We start from the raw sequence: 19,242 nt of genomic DNA, 5'->3' as shown, positions 1-19,242 counted from the left end.
CCGAACACACGTGAAGGCGCCTATGCTAACAATATAATTAACTAGCAATATGGTTCTAAGTAGCTAAATATAATTCTAAACAGCTACAAGGATCAATTTCATTGGACGTCAACCTAACGTCTGTTTAGTGACAGGACGACTATGACTGTTAACAATACTGAACGTGTGTTGAACAGCTTGAACAAGAATAGCTTGAATCTTGTTCCTGGATAAAACTGTATAGATTAATAGAAGAGCGATTTTCACTTAAAATATGAACTCATTGTACATTCTGACTTTTAACTTCTCTCAAGACTGAGAAGTATATCCTTAAGAGAAAGGCACCGAAACACTAATGATTTATTTCGCACATTTTCCTATTTCCTAAATCCTGGAATGCAAATGTTATAATGACAATCAAACAAACGTAAAACAACTTCATTCTTCGAATCAACATGCAATAACAGATCAATAAAACACAGTTACAATTTAAAGAGATCTACTGGATTAGCAATGGATCTACGCTTTTCAGAACAATGGGAAAAGCAGCAGAATTTAATGAACACAGCTGGATGGTTGAAGCTAAACTGTCTAATTTCAGCTTTAAGGTTATATGAGATATGAACCTAGTGCTTAACACGGAATCCGAATCACATGTACTCCGATCAGGGATCGAACCCGAATATTCGAACCGAAGATGATAGTAACCAATCACCACGAATGAGATCATCGTGTTCTAGCATTTACAATGTACTACGAAATAAAATTACCAGAACTGTTGAATGTTTGTTCCTAAAGAAATTTCTAATCTAACTGAATGAACTATCTAATGACTTTTCTTCCTTTTTCAATAAGAAAATTTTATTTATCTTTCCAGAAAAAATATCAGACAGCCCAACGCAGCTCTCGGAAACAACTAATTGCTGCTTCTGAACTTTTGAACTGATACCAAAGAAATGAATAGAATTAGCAACATACCACCCTCACAATGACGCCCCTGAAATCCTGACGGGCAGCTGCACAGACCAGGAGAGGTACAACTCCCTCCATTCATACACTGAGGGTAACAAAGAGCAGTCTTGCAATACTGGCCCATATACCCCTCTGGGCATTGGCAGATTTTCTCATGGTTACACCATCCGCCATTGGCACATTTTTTATCACATTCTGGATCTGGACCTAAAAAAAATGAACAAAATAAACAGCAAAGAACATTACATGAAATACTACATATCAATTATGCATTAAGTATATGAACTAAACGTACGACAAAAGACCAAATCTCGTAAACTTCTGCTTCTATCGAACAACTCTCGGTCAACGGAATAGACGGAACATTTTGTCAGCATTTATCCCTCTTAAAAGCAAGCGTGCATTTTTTCAATTGTTTAATTAATAATGATAATAGTAATAAAACGTACACAGAACACATTGATATACGACATTCCTGACGTTTTCTATGATTTGTTTGATCTCCACGTACTATAGCTACGTAGTAACTTTTCTAAAATACTATGCAAAAAGTATTAAAATACGTATGAGTCGTGCACCTGCAATTGCTTACGCACGTTACCGCGAACAATATTTTCCATTCGCTGCGCCCTGAATAAGCGTTATATGCAAAAATCAAAATTTTATAGGAAAGATTGTCTTTGAGAACTCTTAGAGGAAAATGAGAGCAGCAATTCGACCGCAACATCATGTGGCGGATTTTATGACATAATTATCCCTTAAATGAACGATACTGCATAAAAGTCTTTTTCGGAATATGCTCTATACCAAAATGTTCCTATATCAGTAACAATAGCACCTTGAACAAAATCTGCACATAGCGCTTTTTAAAGTTGCAGCGGTGATATATATGCAATTCTTGTAATTGAATGACAGATTCATATTGTCTCAAGATAGAAACAAACAAACAAAAAAGAAGAAAAAAAATCACATTATAAAGTTCGTGTCTTTTGCCCAACAATACAAAAGAAACAACCGTTCAATTACCCTTTTCTCTCATGCCTTTGCATTTCCAGAAATAATACAGGGTAGATCAATAAGTAACGCACAACAATTAATGTAGAAGAAAGTGTAACAGGTAACATTCAAAAATATATACGAAGTAAAGACTCATATTAAAGCTATTTTTCAACATAGCAGTCAAGTCTCTCAGCGCTTTCCTCCCATCGTGGCACAGGTTTTAATTGGGTTCAGATCCGGCGAGCTGGGGGACCAGCACATCAATTGGAACTCGCCACTGTGTTCCTCAAACCACTCCATCACACTCCTGGCCTTGGCACATGGCGCATCATCTTGTTGGAAAATGCCACTGCCGTTGGGAAACACGGTCATCATGAAGGGGTGTACGTGGTCTGCAACCAGTGTATGATACGCCTCGGCCGTCATGGTGCCTTGCACGCGCTCCATTGGAACCATGGATGCCCACGTGAATGTTCCCCAGCGCATAATTAAGCCGCCGCCAGCTTGCCTCCGTCCCGCAGTACAGGTATCAAGGAGCTGTTTCCCTGGAAGACGATGGATTCGCACTCTCCCATCGACATGAATAAGAAGGTATCGGGATTCATCAGACCATGCAACGCTCTGCCACTGCGCCAAAGTAAAAATCCAGTGGCAATGGCCACATGCCCATTTCAGTCGTAGTTGCCGATGTTGTGTTAACATTGGCATATGGATGGGTAGTCGGCTGCGGAAGCCCATCGTTAGGAGTGTTCGGTGCACTGTGTTGTTCAGACACACTTGTATTCTGTCCAGCATTGAAGTCTGATGGTAGTTCCGCCACAGTTCGCCGCCTGTCCTGTTTTACTAGTCTGCCCAGCCTACGACTTCCAACATCTGTAATAAGGGGAGCCGTCCAACCCTTCGATGTTTGGAAGTCGTTTCACCTTGGTTTCGCCATTTGTTGAAGACACTCACTATAGCACTCCTCGAACACCCGACAACTCGTGCTCTTTCCGAAATGCTCGTGCCAAACCTCCGGATCATTACAATCTGACCTCCATAAAACTCAGACAGATCGCGCGCTTTCCCCATTCTACACACGACCAGCACGCTCACTGATACTACATGCACCGTACGTGTCTCTGACTAGCAGGTATTCGTCGTCAGGTGACAATGCTATCGCCTGGACGAGTTTATATCGATAGTAGGTAGGTGATCATAATGTTCTGGCTGATCAGTCTATTCTGCGCGTTTATGACTAATTTTAACATAATATTCAAGCCAGGAATAATATTGGGCTGAACTTATATGAGCTTTGGAGCACACATTCGATCCGTGAACAGACCCAAGAACTGTGGAAGCAATAAAATATTTTTCTGCGTAATTTCCATATTTAAGTAACTTTATTTTGTTCTTTTTAATTGCCTACCTCGTTCTGCACATTCTTTCCTCAAACGAAGTCTCAGTGGTGTTCCAGGTAATGGCTTATGCTTTCTTCCTTCAATCAGTAAACCAATACTAAACGACGCAATTCCAGAGACGTTTCCCGAACATGGTAGAAGTACGCTGAAAACTGAACAATAAACAATAAATGCCCATTTTCTACCAAAATTTAAAGATCAAACACACACGTAATTCACTTCTGTACACCATAAAATATTTCTAATTAATAGAATGATATGAGTTAGAAAGCAAATAATACATGAAGTAGATTATTAGTACACGTGCAGAATAAATTAAAAAAAAAAATACACACAAAAAAAATCTAATCGCTATAGGGCGGAAAATCGAATCCCCCACTTCAATTTTCTAGGCAATCGGCGTACTATTGAGCTAGCTCGACTAGAAATTTAAGAACCGGAAAAAACAGGTTTTTCTAAAGAAAGAAAACTTGTTTTTTTAGCACTTTTTTCCTGGGAATTTCTGGGCTTTTTTTCCAAAACTTTAAAGAAGGAACAACAATTTGATGAATCTCTCTTTACCTTAGTTCCAGTTGACCTTTTCTTTAGTATAACACGAATATTTAATTATTGTATTCTGCAGAAAAATACAAAATATTCAAGAATCAAAGGAACACAGTCATTCCACTTAAGGAAAAAACAAAGAAGAAAAACGCAAATTGTGTGTTCTCCAAGAATGGAATAAAATCTTTCAGTTTAACGTCCCATAATTATACCAATTAGGCTAAGGGAGAAGGATGATTAAGATAAGTGAATGATAATGAAATTAGCGGAATGGGAATGTAAGAGGAAACAGAAATACCCGAGAAAACCAACGGACACGATATTGTCTATCACTAAGCCACCGTGCCTCTCCAGTTCCAACGATTTTTTTTTTTTTTTTTTTTTTAACGGTAAAATTATTTCTCCAAAGATCAATAATATCATTAATAACTACAATAAAAAATTAATGGCTAAATGTTGTTTTATGGAATTGTATAGTACACATTAAATATAAAATAAAACTTCAGTTTGTCACATGCATCAAGTTTTATATGGAAGCACAGGTCGTACGATATTTATATCGCATTCATACAGGCTTTTTAAGTTCGACGATAAGCAAAATAATTTTCCCCTTATTCCCAAGATGTCGTGATTGAAATAACTTTTTATGCCTTACTAGGCTTTTAACATATCCAATTTCTTTAATTTTGCGCACACAACTTAGATTAGCCTTTCCCACTAGAATATTTGAAGCTTGTGGAAAAGTACAGTCGAACTGAGAATGTGGTGTAAGTATACTTTTATATAAAAAGTGACTTTCGTAGTCTTTTCCTTTGTTCAAATTAATATTATCATGTCTAATTACTAATTGATACAGTAGAATGCATATCTATTAATAATAAGTGAAGGTTAATTACTGTTAAATCAGGTTTAGTTTGAAAAGTTAACACCAGTCAAGATACTTTTTTAATTGCAGAATTTACTGTAAGAAAGCAAACTTGGTAGCTGAACAAAATAAATAAAATAAAATAAAAATAAGCCCTCTGCACCGTCCAGAAAGCTAAAATTTGCGTTATATCCCTCCATAATAGCAGACTTTTTATGTGGGAAAAACGACCCTACCCTCTTTAATTTTTTGCATCTCTACCCGTGCAACACAATGAACTATTTGCGTTCGTTACTTTTGGAGCCTCATATTAACTAGATAGCTTCTTGCAATTATTTTGTAGAAGCACTGAAAATTCTCTATCAAATTATTCACAGCTTTCGAAATGAGAGTACGAAGAACGGAGAAAATTGTCTGATAAGTGACAATCAGAAAGTATCGGAAAAGGCTGAAAAGGAACTATTGGAGACGACAAAACGACAAGAGGAAGAAAACTAATGGATGTTATAGAATACATAACACGCATCAAATGATTGTTTAACCTATCTCTGTATTCACCTGGCGTTGGTAATACAAGGTTTGTGTGCACATACAAAATTATAATTTGATTTTTATACATACTGGAAGTTAAAAAAAAAAAAAAAAAATCACAACAGAAAATAAACGCTTCCAGTGGACTGACAGGTTCTGTGTGGAAGAACACACACTGATTTTAAACAATACGCAAAATTTACAGAAGTTCGTTAAAAGTGAACAACCACGATTTTTCTGCATTCAGATACGAGAAATTGCAATGAACTTCATAAAAAAAAATCTACGGTAACAACACAAGGTTCTAAACAGTCAACATGTGTAAGAATAAGAAGAAAGGGAAAAGCTATAAGGTTCTTCACATGATTCTGGCTTTCTTTATATATACATATATAGGGAAACAACTTCTATAATAGTTACATAACAAATTAAGCTTTATAAGAAGTAATAGAGCTGACGAAGATTGCAGCAATAACCGACTTAACTCACTAATATAAGGATAGTCGTCACGGAATACAGAGGTAGGAACAAAATTCTCAATTCTTGCATTATAACTGTTTTACCTGCAATATAATTCACACGTAAAGAAAGTGAAGAAAACGAAGATAGCGTGATTCTACTGCCTGAAAACTTATTAGTTTGCATGATATGGTTTACCAATGCTCGCAAAATACTTATAATGAGCATCATAATGAAAGCAATGAACTAATTTGTAAGATGACAGCCTCTAATCTACAACTCGATGAAAATTACAGAACATCAGGGTGTCTACGAAAATTTTAAAATGAAATTTCGTGGCCTTTTCTTTACCAAACCATAAAATTTCGTAACACTCAAAATCTAATAACAGTACCTTATACTTTAGCACTTATCTCTACTTTCAAATGTTGTTCCCTGGAGCGATAAAAACTTAGTGTCTTCTCACAGTTGAATAAACTGGTTAGAAGCGTAGGTAGTTTCGGTGATGCAATGCGATTTGCATCGTTACTGTTCAATGATGACAGCTGAAGGGCAATCAAAAGAGCGAATCTGGGTGTAAATTAGGCCGAATTTTCATGCATGCGATAGAAACGTGGTTTGCTTGCGATTTTGGCAGTGTCTAAAGCCGACCAGACATTTTTGGCGATGAATTTTGACATTTTGTAGAATAAAATTTCCCACTCTCTACTTATATTTGTACAGATGAAAAAAATGGTGACCCAAAAGCTAAATTTCTTGACTTTCAAGAACGTTTTCTGATTTCGCGACTTTCGTGACCGACAGGCACCCCGAACATTCAGAGAAAGAAAAAGAATGAGTGTTAAATTCAGTCGGTACAGAAAAATGGAGTTTTACCAATCACCTCACTTACTTCCTATGTTAGTGTAGAACCCTTGTATTTTTCGATTTTCGCTGTAATTAATAATATCAAAAGAAATAATAACGAACGGATGTACCACACAAGAGCAGTCCAGGAACATTTTTCCTGTATAAGTGATGAAGTTTTATTAAGTCCAATTAAGGAAATAAGTGGCCAGGTTGTGTGTTCTCCTAGTCAAAATTATTATTATTACTACCTGCGCTCTCTACAACACTGCATCATTCACATACGAGCATGGATCTCCTTGTCATTCCTCACAACATCTGTACATGTTCCTTTATAGACACAACTGAAGGACGTCTTGAAAAAATCGGCAAGGGGTATCATAAAGGGGAGATATTTTCGGTTTTTCTTTCAATATCTCGCACCGTTCGCAAGATTTGAGTCTATTTTCGATTGAAGTTTCTAATTCATATATGATTAGTGTTTTCTTTCTTCTTGCATGCGGGGGCCGCGGTGGCTCAATGGTAGAGCGTTCACCTCTGGTGCTTGGGGTCCCGGGTTCGATCCCAGCCCCCGCCAAGTGAACTTTGTGGTGGACAAACACCGTGTGCGTGGGTTTTCTCGGGGTACTCCCGTTTCCTCCCACTTTCTTCATTCCACCATTTCATTCATTACTCATCATCACCGTCTCCTTTAGCCTAACCGGCATAACCGTGGTACGTAAAACTCAAAGATTTCATTACATTTTTTCTTGCATGCGGTATGTAATAAGCAAATACATTACACACACAATTAATTATAATGTCAGTGACATACGGTGTTCATTGGACAAAACACTCCAAAAAATAAAGATTCATCTTAAGACTGGAGAAATGGTTATCCTTCGTTTTTCATTATAATTTGGCCATGAAACAAACGCCGGAGATATATACTAACCCCATGGAATGTGTGGTGTTGGAATGTATAACTCGTAGGATATGGTGCTTTACTTTTTAAAATTTCAATACTTCCAGTGTACCCCTAAAAAACGCCATTTTAAAAAAATATTCAATTAGAACTAAACAATCTACACAAAATTTGCAATGAGTCATTTAAATAGCATCTTTCTAGAGCTTGTGGTTTCCGAGATATTGTCAAAAGAATTGACCACAAACATATAAACCCGGCATTTGAATACATAGATTATGCCAACATTTGATGTATTTTCAAATTAATGTTTCAGTAAATTTTTTACCAACTTTTGCCTATATTTTGCCTGAAAAATTTTAGATAAATAAAAGAACTTCCAAAACTCAATCTCGGAGCTTTTTATTGTTATTACTTATGTTCCAACAGATCTAAAACGAAATATTCTGCTTTTAGATTCCTAAGATATTCACTAGTGTGCGCAGGACATTGGGAATGTGGGTGCCAGATCTAAAGTACCACCATATGGAATGCCGTCCTCCCCCCTTTCCCCTAAGAAAAGATATCGTCATTGCACCCGACGCTGGGTCGGCGACGCACGGCACACATGCAGACGGGAAATAATTTACACATAATCTCTTCTCAGTTTGTAATAATTCTACATAAAAAAAGTTTGTCTAATGGGGGTGCCAAGGCACCCACGTTGCGCACGCCTATGAAGATATTCTCAATGTTTAATGCCGATTTAATTTTAATACGTGTTGATATAAAAAAACAGTGACAGTTTTCACAAGGACACACGGTCCGCAGGCCATATCCCTTTCAAAAATTAAACATTTAACATGAGAACTGTCAATGTCGTTCGCACTGTCTGACGGGTTGAAGACCCTCTGGTCTATAAAATGCAGCTGTCAGGAAGGCTGCATGAAGTAATTCTGCAGTGTCATTCCTCAGTAGATCTCTTTTTCTACTTCCTTGGTATGTTTATTAATCTACTTTTAACCCCCACAACTAGATCTGCAATAGTTGAAATAATTCTACAAAATTAAAATAGGAATTAGGATTTAGATTTCTGGGCTTTAGGCATCTATGGCCATTTAGCTCGTCACGTATGAGAGATAACGTCCCTCGGCGAGCACACTATATGGGGAAAGGAAGCGAAGAAAGGATTAGGCAAGGAAGGAAGCGGCCTGGGACCTTTAAGTTAGGTACCAACCCGGCATTTGCCTGGTATGAATGAGGAAAACGTCTTTCAGGATGGCTGGCCTAAAAAAGCTGTTGTTTACACTTTTTCGACCGAGTGCCCCCACCGGGAATCGGTAAAATCGGGAATAAAGGTATGAGAAATCACCTTATATTAACCAATTGGAAATAATAATAATAATAATAGCCAACTAAATTTTACCTTTCGGTCGTCGAGGAATTCTCCCCTTGGTCTTGATGGACACGACGGGAGCCTGTAAGATATCCTCATTGAAGGACTGCAGGCGATCGAAGTTGTAGTAATACTTCTTTGCACCTGACTTCCATGTGAAGTTCACATAGTTCACCTGGGGTAGTGAAGAAAATAGGCTCTGGTAAAACAAACCTGTGGAAAGGGACACAGTAACCAAATTGTAACGAAAAAAAGCTAGACACTTCCACAAATACAAACAAAGCATTACATATCTACATTAACAACTGACGACCTATACAGAAAAGCAAACGGAACAAAGAACATTTCTCTATATCAAGACCAAATGTAAGGACAAGTTCCATATTAGGAAAACAAAAAAGATTTTTAGGGTTTTGGATAGAAAAATTATACAGCAAAATCTTTTTTACTGAAACCTGGTCAACTTATAAAATTATACATAATAGGACTTCATAAATAGTATTGTAAGTTAAAGACAGAAAAAAAAAGGTATACTGAGAAAATACTTTCCATTGTCCTAACTTATTAACACAACAACACATGCTAATACATATTTATATTCTGTCCACCGAGGCCAGTTCATACATATGAGTCTTGCAATTGTCACTTTGTCAATGATCCATTGTAGGAGATTCTAGAAGGTTTTCAAGAAAACACACAAAAAAAATCTAGTCCAATAATTTAAAGCCACGTATTCTGCCATTTCGTAAAATATAGTCACATGGTGACAGGGAATTGCAAAGAGTCTTTACGACGCTACGAAGATCATTAATAACAGACTTCACTGCCTATATTGTCGGAAAGTATCCGAATGACGTCTGTTTTCTTTGTTAAGTAGTGTACTCTTGGGACTAGCCTCATTATATTTCATAAATGATAATGAAAATCATTTCTGAATGAGAAAATTTATATTTTATATTGATCAAGAAGCTGAAATGCCCATTCTTCGCACGGGAAAAATTAGGTTTATGAAAAATATGCAAGTTCCCTTACCCTTTAGGATACTATTTCAATGAAAATTTAGTGATAAAAATACAGAAGTTACTCTACTTTTGGCATAAACTATGAAACATCCTACCCCAACAAAATATTACCTTTAATAAAACATATGATTTTAAAAAGAAACCAGATTACAGATGTGTACTATGTTTCAAAGGTCATTTCAAACGGGTCAGCCGCTTTCCCGACCCCAGAAGTTGAATTTGATACAAATCTTAATTATTTTTGACATTTTATTTTTCACCCCTTCCCTCTGCCGATGAGACTGAAAGGCGCTGAGAGTGTCACTATTTATTTCAACGACCCCGAAAGCTATGGACACTAACACTAATGTCGGTCGATTATTTTTACATGTCACTTCTTGAAGTATCTTACTTCCACTGTACTTTTTTTTTTTTCAGATTGTAAGTCATATGTCTACCAAGTTTGGTTGAAATTGCTCCAGCCGCTAGAATGATACATTCATACAGCTACATCCAAATATATATATGAGTAACATCATCGACACTAATATACGTACTTTTCAACTATTTTTACATATCACTCCTCTCTCCCCCCTTTCTTGGGAAGCCAATTACGGGCTAAATCTGGGATTCAACAAAATGGGAGTGTCACTATTCATCTCAATGACTCCGGTTATGGTTATCACACTAATGTTTCAATAATTCTTAGGTCACCCACATTCCTCTAGGTGTGCTACGGGGTCACTATTCATTTCAGCCCCCCACAGTACTCTTTTTCAAACTGTAAGGTGTGTACCAAGTTTGGTTATATTTGTTCAGGCGTTCTAGAGTTATGCGGAACATACAAACATTTTTATATATATAATACTAAATACTAGTTGAAACACTCGTTCTTCGCACGGGAAGAATAGATGTATCGGAAATATTTGAATCCCCTTGCCCCTTAGGATACCGATTTCAATAAAACTGTGATGATAATCCATAAGAAACTACTTTTCGCATAAATTTTAAAACACCCAAGTCCCATATCTAGGTAGAATACGAACTTCAATAATCGAAGTTGACATGTTAAAAACTTACCTTGAAGTAAATATTAAATACATTTCAAAAGATAATTCAAACGGGTCAACCGTTTTCCTGGCACCCAAAACCTATGGATTTGACACTATTTAAGATCATTTTGGACATTTTATTTTTCACATCTTTTTACCTACCATGCTGATGACAGCTAAAAGTGGACTTAAAACAGCTCGGGAGCGACAGTATGCAACTTAGCGATTCCGAAAGGTGTGAATTAGATAATAATGTAAGTCTGATGAACACTGTCTACGGTGTTAGGGGTGTCTTATCCATATTGGGAACTGAACCTGGACTTAATGGCGTCAGGAATATCAATATTCGATATTAATACCTGTCATTTTTCCATATTTTTTATACGTCATCCCGTTCTACTCCCACTCCTGGTAGAGCAAGGAGTGTCTTACTACATAGCAATTTTCCCAAATCATACTCGAATCCGAAGTTTGGATGAAGTAATTCCATGTGCTTCAGAATTATCATAGAACATGCATATACAGGGTGTCCGAGAAGTCCTTCCCTGATTACAGAAATTGATAACTCAGGCTAGAAATAAGATAGAAATATGAAACTGGTGTTGAATTGTTTACAAACTATAAAAGGTTTTGTCTGTGTTAGGTTTGTTTTGTTTTACAAAGTCTCAATTTTTTTTTGCTACCTCGATAGGACATTTCCTGGGCGATGGATTGGTCGTGATGGGCCAACAGCTTGGCCTCCACGCTCTCCTGACATAACCCCATTAGACTTCTTTTTATGGGGTTATGTCAAGGATGAGGTCTACCGAACACGTGTACCAGATCTTGAAACCCTGCAGCAACGAATAACCACAGTCGTTGCATCGATCCCTCCAGTGATGTTGGCTAATGTGTGGATGGAAATTGAATATCGCCTAGATGTGCTACGTGCTACCAAGGGTGCTCATGTGGAAGTGTACTGATATGACCAAAACTTTTATAGTTTGTAAACAATTCAACACCAGTTTCATATTTTTATCTTATTTCTAGCCTGAGTTATCAATTTCTGTAATCAGGGAAGGACTTCTCGGACACCCTGTATATGGGTTGTTTTCACAGGAAGCCAGTTACTAACTGCTCACCTCGGTATGGGTTCTGCCGCATATTTCTGCATAATACGATGGGAACCGGTCAAAACCCCCACACTCAAGAAATGTCAAAACGCCCACACAAACGGTCATAGCCCCCATACAAATGGACAAATCTCCCAAACACACGAACGGTCATAACCCCCAAAGCCAAAACCCCCACACTCAAGAAATGTCAAAACGCCCACACGATCGGTCATAACCCCCACACAAATGGACAAATCTCCCAAATACACGAACAGTCATAACCCCCACACTGGTAATCGGTCATAACTCCCACACAAATGGACAAAACAGCCACACATAGCAACAGTCACAATCCCCACATAAATGGACAAAAACCCCACACAAATGGACAAAACTCCCACATGCAGAAATTGTCACAACTGCCACACAAATGGACAAAACCCCCACACAATCGGTCAAATCTCCCACACTCTGAAATGATCCTTGTTGTATGTCTTGCCCTTGTACTTTTTAATAACATTTTTTATTCCACTTAAACTGATGTTGCAAGTATTCTTCTTGCACTGTTTTGTAATGACAGAAACACTAAAGTGGGCGTCGTAAAGAGCCGCAACAAAGACGTGCAATCACGATATTTTCAGAGTGTGGGGGATTTGTCCGATTGTGTGGGGGTTTTGTCCATTTGTGTGGCAGTTGTGACAATTTCTGCATTTGGGAGTTTTGTCCATTTGTGTGGGGGTTTTGTCCAATTATGTGGGGATTGTGACTGTGGCTATGTGTGGGAGTTTTGTCCATTTGTGTGGGAGTTTTGACCGATCGTGTGGGGGTTTTGACATTCCTTGAGTGTGGGGGTTTTGACCGTTCGTGCGTTTGGGGGATTTGTCCATTTGTGTGGGCGTTTTGACATTTCTTGAGTGTGGGGGTTTTGACCGTTCGTGCGTTTGGGGGATTTGTCCATTTGTGTGGGAGTTATGAACGATCGTGTGGGCGTTTTGACATTTCTTGAGTGTGGGGGTTTTGACCGTTCGTGCGTTTGGGGGATTTGTCCATTTGTGTGGGATTATGACCGATCGTGTGGGGGTTTTGACCTAGACCCAATACGATTCACATTTCTACGATGCTCGACGCCGTGAGTATGGAAAGAGCTCCAATGTTGGGAAGAGCTACAATGAATCCCCCGCAGAAGTTTCGGAGGCATCAAACTACGCTCTACCACATTGCTCTACTGCGCAACTAACGAGATACTGTTGCCTGCCTTGTGGTAATCTCATGGCGATGCGACGCGCATGTGCGGTACATTTGCACATTGACTTCGGCTCAACATAAATGAATCAACCTCTGCAGAACGCCACTGATTTAAAGTATATTATTACACTAAAAATTTAAACATTAGGTACGTAGTCTCTGTGCGATGCTTTCATGTATCCCTGATTACTTCAATTTTACTTACACAGACAATACTCACAGGTACATGGAAAAGCAAGCAAATTCATTACGCATTCAGTCACATGTCAGAATTTTTTTGCACATTACTAGGAATGGAACTCATTTAGAAAACTTGTACTTTTATATATTCGGCTACTTAAAGTTTCTTGTGTATATAATCCTACTATAGTCACATTTATCTTTTGTACTTGAGACCTGAATAAACACTTAACACAAAAGAACTACAATAATGAATAAGAAAATAAATAAAAGCACTACTTACTTCTGAAGGAATTATTGGCAGATACTTTTCGAAGTTTGGATCCAGTATATATGGCAATACATGTCCATCTACTATAGCATATATTTCCATTGAAAAACCTAAAATATAAGTATGCATATTTTAAAAAAAGCGTTTTTCGTATCATTTAAACTAATTTCAGTTTGAATAATACATTTCTCGCTTTTCATTAATTTGATTTTTCACAATACTCCAAAACTCAAATGAAATGAAATCTTACGTCCCACGGTTATGCCGGCTAGGCTAAAGAAGACGGTGATGATGAGAATGAATAAAATGATGGAAGAAAGTGGGAGGAAACGGGAGAACCCCAAGAAAATCCATGCACACGGTGTTTGTCCACCACAAAGCTCACTTGGTGCGAGCTGGGACCCCAAGGACCAGAGGTGAACCCTCTACCACTGAGCCAAAGCTCAAATGAATTCAACAATCTGCCATTATTAGCACATCACTTGCCGCAATTGAGAAGCTTAAGCTCCACGATTTTCCGCTAACCTCTTCGTCTTCACGTACGATCTTTCTTTTCGATATTATCCATCAATTGTAGTCCCCTTCGGCCCCTCCCTCTTTCCTGAAACCATACCCTCTAGCTCATCCTTCATGATACAGCTCCTTCTTAGCCAATGTCCCAAACAGTTTTTATCCCTCTTTTTAATAATATCTAAAATTGTTTATTTCTCCGCCACCATTTCTAATACCTTCTCATTCTTTTCCCGCCCAACCCAGCTCATTCTCTCCATCTTCTTCACATCCACATTTTATAAGCCTCCAGTCGTTAAGACTGGAAGATGGCAATTTTTATGAGCTCCTTTCCTTATCACCACTTGAATGATTCTAAATTCCACCTCATCTCATTCCTAAGTCTTCTTAAAAAAAGAACAAAATTCACACTAGATCCTGTATTTCAATTACAGCCCCTCTTACTTGAATTCAATCGCTGATCTAAAAAATTCTACTAAATCACTGAACCTCGTTTAAAAACACTATCCTTATTTGGAAGTTTTGGGTGGTCGTCTGAAAATGCTATCATTGTAGAGCTGAACTTCTAATAATGAGTTTACAAAATACTAAACATTCAGAAATCTCACTAAAACTAATCCGAGCAGCCATGCGTTAAAAGATGCCAAATCCTTTTACTCTCTTTACATTACCCATCATAATCCTTTATCGTTTCAACTTTTTTCAGAACAAGAATAAAGAGTTTTGAAGCAAAAGCTTCTGATAGCAACACTCGTTTCACGGTAAGTCAATTTTCTTATCATATTTCAGAAAATCACTCGATCAGTTTTAATGCATTGATATAAGATATAGATGTCGTTGTTTACTTACCACTAAACATCTTCACCTGCTGCTCATCGATCCAGAGGGACAGATCTCCATCATTTCGTCGACTATATGTCCCTCCACATAACATCAGCAATAATAACAGCAACATCACAGTTACAGCATTTCTCCACAGCTGCAAAGAGATAAGATAAAGTTTAAATAGCTCTAACAAATGTATACACACTCACCTTGTGTCCAGAAGTTAACTTATGTTGTTATATTATCTTGGCTCTATGTGGAGCCATCTTCAGTATCAGTTCCTCCAGTTGCCCTTTCTTCTCTATATTCATGCTCGAAAAAGATATTTAAAAACTACAGGTTCATCTGAAAATACTAAAACTGAAACGTTTGCAGCATCACTCAATAATCCCTGTATTTCTTCACTTACAGAAATCTGTTCTTAAATATAGAAATTTCAGATGATGAATGCCACTTATAGTGTTTACAAGATTATTTTACAAATTAGTGAAAAAAAAAAAATGTTCTTGTAAAAGACTTCTAAACACTAAGAACAGATTTCTATAACTGAAGGAGAACAGTTTATTTTTCGTAAAAATCATCCTAACAAAAGAATTGTAATGTGATATTTTCAAGTGTTAGAAGGTGTGTGTTGTTGGTACTAATTTGAGGCATGTTGACGTCATACATTATGGCATAATAAGGAAATTGATTCCCATTATTCAAAGATGGAGTTGCATGTGGATGTGACATTTCGATTGAGACTTTTATAAGAAACCTTGTCGGCACAGAAAAAGGCATTACGATATGAGTAGCGGCACGGTCAGGGTTTGCCCAAGTGGGCCCAGCCCAAAATAACCCACCGGGTTTTTTCGGGTTGGACCCACCTGAAAAAACCCACCTGGGTTTTTGAGCTTTTTGTCAGTATATTATCGGTACAGCTATGGTAACCACACTAAAAGTTAATTTTGTCAGATTTTTGGCTTTCCTTAGGCGAATTAGATGCTTTCGTGTTAAGATATAGAACATTCAATATAAGACCGTTATAAAGTTCTGAATGCACTGAATAGATTTAAAAAAATCTTAGCTTAAAGGACAAATTCATGTATGGATTATGCATAATCTATTTGAAGTAAAATATGCAATTTTATATTTTAAAAAATACTTTCCGTGAAAGGTGTGCTCGCCGGCTCGGCGACGCCGAGAGACGTTATCCCTCATACGTTGACGGGTTTAAGGCCATAAGTGCCAGTACTACCAGTCAATATGTAAATACACTAGTAAAACTAGTAGTATTATTTCTAACCTTTAAACATTTCAGTCAAATTTGGTTTTCCAACAACAGTTTAGTCCCGGCATTTGTTGTTACTCTTCAAATAAGCATGCTGTAGAGTCAACACCAACAATAGCGTAAAAATTCTTGTCAAATTCAACAAGCTTAATGCTCGGAGTTCCGAAGACTATGTAACGCTTGCTATTCCAAGTGCTGAATTCAAACTTCGTACTAGTGGAGTTTCTATGTACAGTAAAGGAAGCTGCATTTTTCGAAAAAAAATCGTCGTGAAATAAGTGCTCATGAAATTCCCGCAATTGAACGTACAAAGCATTGGAAGTGAGCACTTCAACAATAAAACCGTTTATTTTACGCTGGAAGACATTTAATTTCATTTGACATTTTGAAACACCCTAACTATATATAAGACTACATGAACTGACATAAATTAAAGTGGTACTTCCGGTTGACACAGAAAGTTGAAAATTGGCATGATTGTAGCTTTCCGGGTCTACCCGACAGAAAAATTGCCAAAAGTGAATATTTTTAATTTTTAGGCGGTCTAAAGGGGAGATGAAGAAATTCTCCATGCTATTTAAATGGGCCTTTTTGGACTTATAATTTCATATTTTAGGTATTTGGAATTGGAATACAAACTTGAAATTCGGCATACTTGTACGTTTTCGTTTCAGTTATGTAAGTAAATCACAAATAAATAAATTAAATTAAATTAAATTTAAAAAATAAATAAAAAAATTTAAAAAATCCAAATTTAGTGTGGTGTTATGGAGAACTGAAAAATCTTTCTCATGTTATATTTATATGGGACATTTTCTGCATCTTAAAATATTTAGGCACTTCTGGCAAGATTAGAATGACGAAATTTTGCATGGTTGTAGCCTTTCGGGACTAACCGACAGAAAAATTGCCAAAAGTGAATATTTTTAAGGAGCCTAAAGAGGGATGAAGGAATTCTCAAGTTATTTAAATGTGCGTTTTCTTGGGATACAAAATATTATCTTTTAAATAGTTGAAATACGAAAAGAAACTTAGAATTCCGTAGAATTGTGGATTTAAGAGGTGCAAGGGTGTGGAGACGAAGCCTTCAGCAGCTCAAATTCAGGAAATATAAAGAGCAATGCACGAAATTCACTTACATAAGGATGCGAGGGCCGTAGGCCGAGCAAATGCAGGGAACTAGGGGCGGAGCTCCTAGCTAGCCAAAGGCTAGTTTACTTTATAAAATATAAATTATATCTTTGTTAATTGTTTTAAATTAATTTTCGGAGAAAAACCATCTTGCAACAAGTGCTCGGAAAATTCCCGTAATTGAACACAGTATCGGAAGTGAACTTCAGCAATAAAACCTTTTAATTTACGTTGAAAAATATTTATTTCATATAAGACGTTTTGAAACCTTTATTTTATAAAATATGAATTATGTCTGTTTTAAATTAATACATTTTGCATTCATATTTGGCAAACGTCACTGAGGCTCCTGGGATGACTCTATCTACATTTGTTCGTTTGTCCGCCAGGGCCATACACACTACAGGGTACAACTTTCGGTCTTTTAAGTTGAAATTGTCAGGTTACAAGCACGAGACATCCTGTATAGATTTTGGCGGCCTACCAACATAAAATCTTTTTTTTTTTTTTTTTTTTTTTTTTTTTTTTTTTTTTTTTTAATAGCAGGTATCCACGCTAAAGCGCAATTTTCGGTCTTAAGTTGAAACGTTCAGAGTAGAAGCACGAGAGACTAAATTAGCTGTATTTATTTTGGCGGCGATCCAATGTAAAATTTCAAAATGGCGGCCATTTTTCAAAACAGCAGTGAATAGAAAGTTGTTGCAATTTGTGACAATGAGAGTCTTGAAATGTAACTCATATTTTAACAATTTACCCTAAAGACATTGAAATATTACGAAAAAACCCAATTAAACCCGAAAAAACCCATATGGGCCCAGGTGGGTTGGGTGTTTTCAAAAATACCCGGGTTTTTTCAAACTCTGCTAAAATTGAGCAGAAAGCGTGTCAAAACTAGGAAGGGACTTAAAATAAAGAAATGGAGAAACAGTTACATTTTCAAATGTAAAAATCGTGTAGATGGTGCGAAATCTCAATGGCAAAAGCCGCCCCCCAAAAAAAAAAAGTAGTTTTCGAGCACACAAAATCGTTGAAAGAGAAGTTACCTAACTTAGTATTTTTAGCGACACTCGTTTACATGCAAACCCACAATCGCTGACGCGCCTGCTCCATATAGACGCACCCTTTGCTTCCGTTCGGGCTGCACTCTTGCCCTGAATGAGTTAAATAGCATTCGTACTTTTAAGTAGAAACCCAGCACAGGTTGGTTTATTTTTTATGCTATAGCTTCTATAACATATTTAAGAGCATATTTATACAAGCATTTACACGCAAAAGGGTGAAGTCCTTACAATGAATGTGCACCGAGGAATTCTTAAAACACTTTCTAAGGTATGAAAAATAAATTTCGGGATTAATTCTTGAATTACGGGGCCAAAATCAGGTAAAAAACACCATGTTTATACGGAAAATGGGTTGATGTTATGTAAAGGTAATTACTCAGTACAAACCTTACTTAGCCTAGGTTAAACCATCAAAAACACAGAACATACAAAAAGAAAATACGAATTTTAAGCAAAGAATCCTGCCTCTCCCCCCCCCCCCCGCCCAATTCAAAAATCCTAACCTAAACTAACCCATACCATAAAAAATACAGAAAATAGGCCTATAGCAACAAAAGTACGAATTTAAGCAAAAAGCTCTGGCCCCCTAATTCCAAAAATATGCCATGAACATCCTCACAAATTACGAAAATTTCACGTTTTTCATCCTGAAAATACTGGACCTACTTTGCGGTAAAAAGGAAAATACGTAAATTTTATACATAGGCGGTGCTCTAATTGTCGGACACT

General features: G+C 37.1%; 1 protein-coding gene across 1 annotated transcript in view; it reads right to left on the bottom strand.

The window, feature by feature from the left end:
- The window catches only part of shf (WNT inhibitory factor 1), a 43,782-nt gene that overhangs the window by 23,137 nt on the left and 1,403 nt on the right, over positions 1–19,242 (bottom strand). Inside the window, exons 2-6 of the mRNA XM_081742249.1 lie at positions 15,076–15,205; positions 13,729–13,826; positions 8,904–9,048; positions 3,359–3,502; positions 958–1,158 (exon numbers count right to left, since the gene is read on the bottom strand). Coding sequence (XP_081598375.1) covers positions 958–1,158; positions 3,359–3,502; positions 8,904–9,048; positions 13,729–13,826; positions 15,076–15,181 — 694 coding nt within the window. The 5' untranslated portion in view covers positions 15,182–15,205. The remainder of the gene's footprint in view (positions 1–957; positions 1,159–3,358; positions 3,503–8,903; positions 9,049–13,728; positions 13,827–15,075; positions 15,206–19,242) is intronic.

This window comes from Thermobia domestica, chromosome 16, assembly GCF_964235325.1.
Source record: "Thermobia domestica chromosome 16, izTheDome1.hap1.1, whole genome shotgun sequence".
NCBI lineage: Eukaryota > Metazoa > Arthropoda > Insecta > Zygentoma > Lepismatidae > Thermobia > Thermobia domestica.
This window is presented reverse-complemented; position numbering and strand designations above follow the sequence as displayed.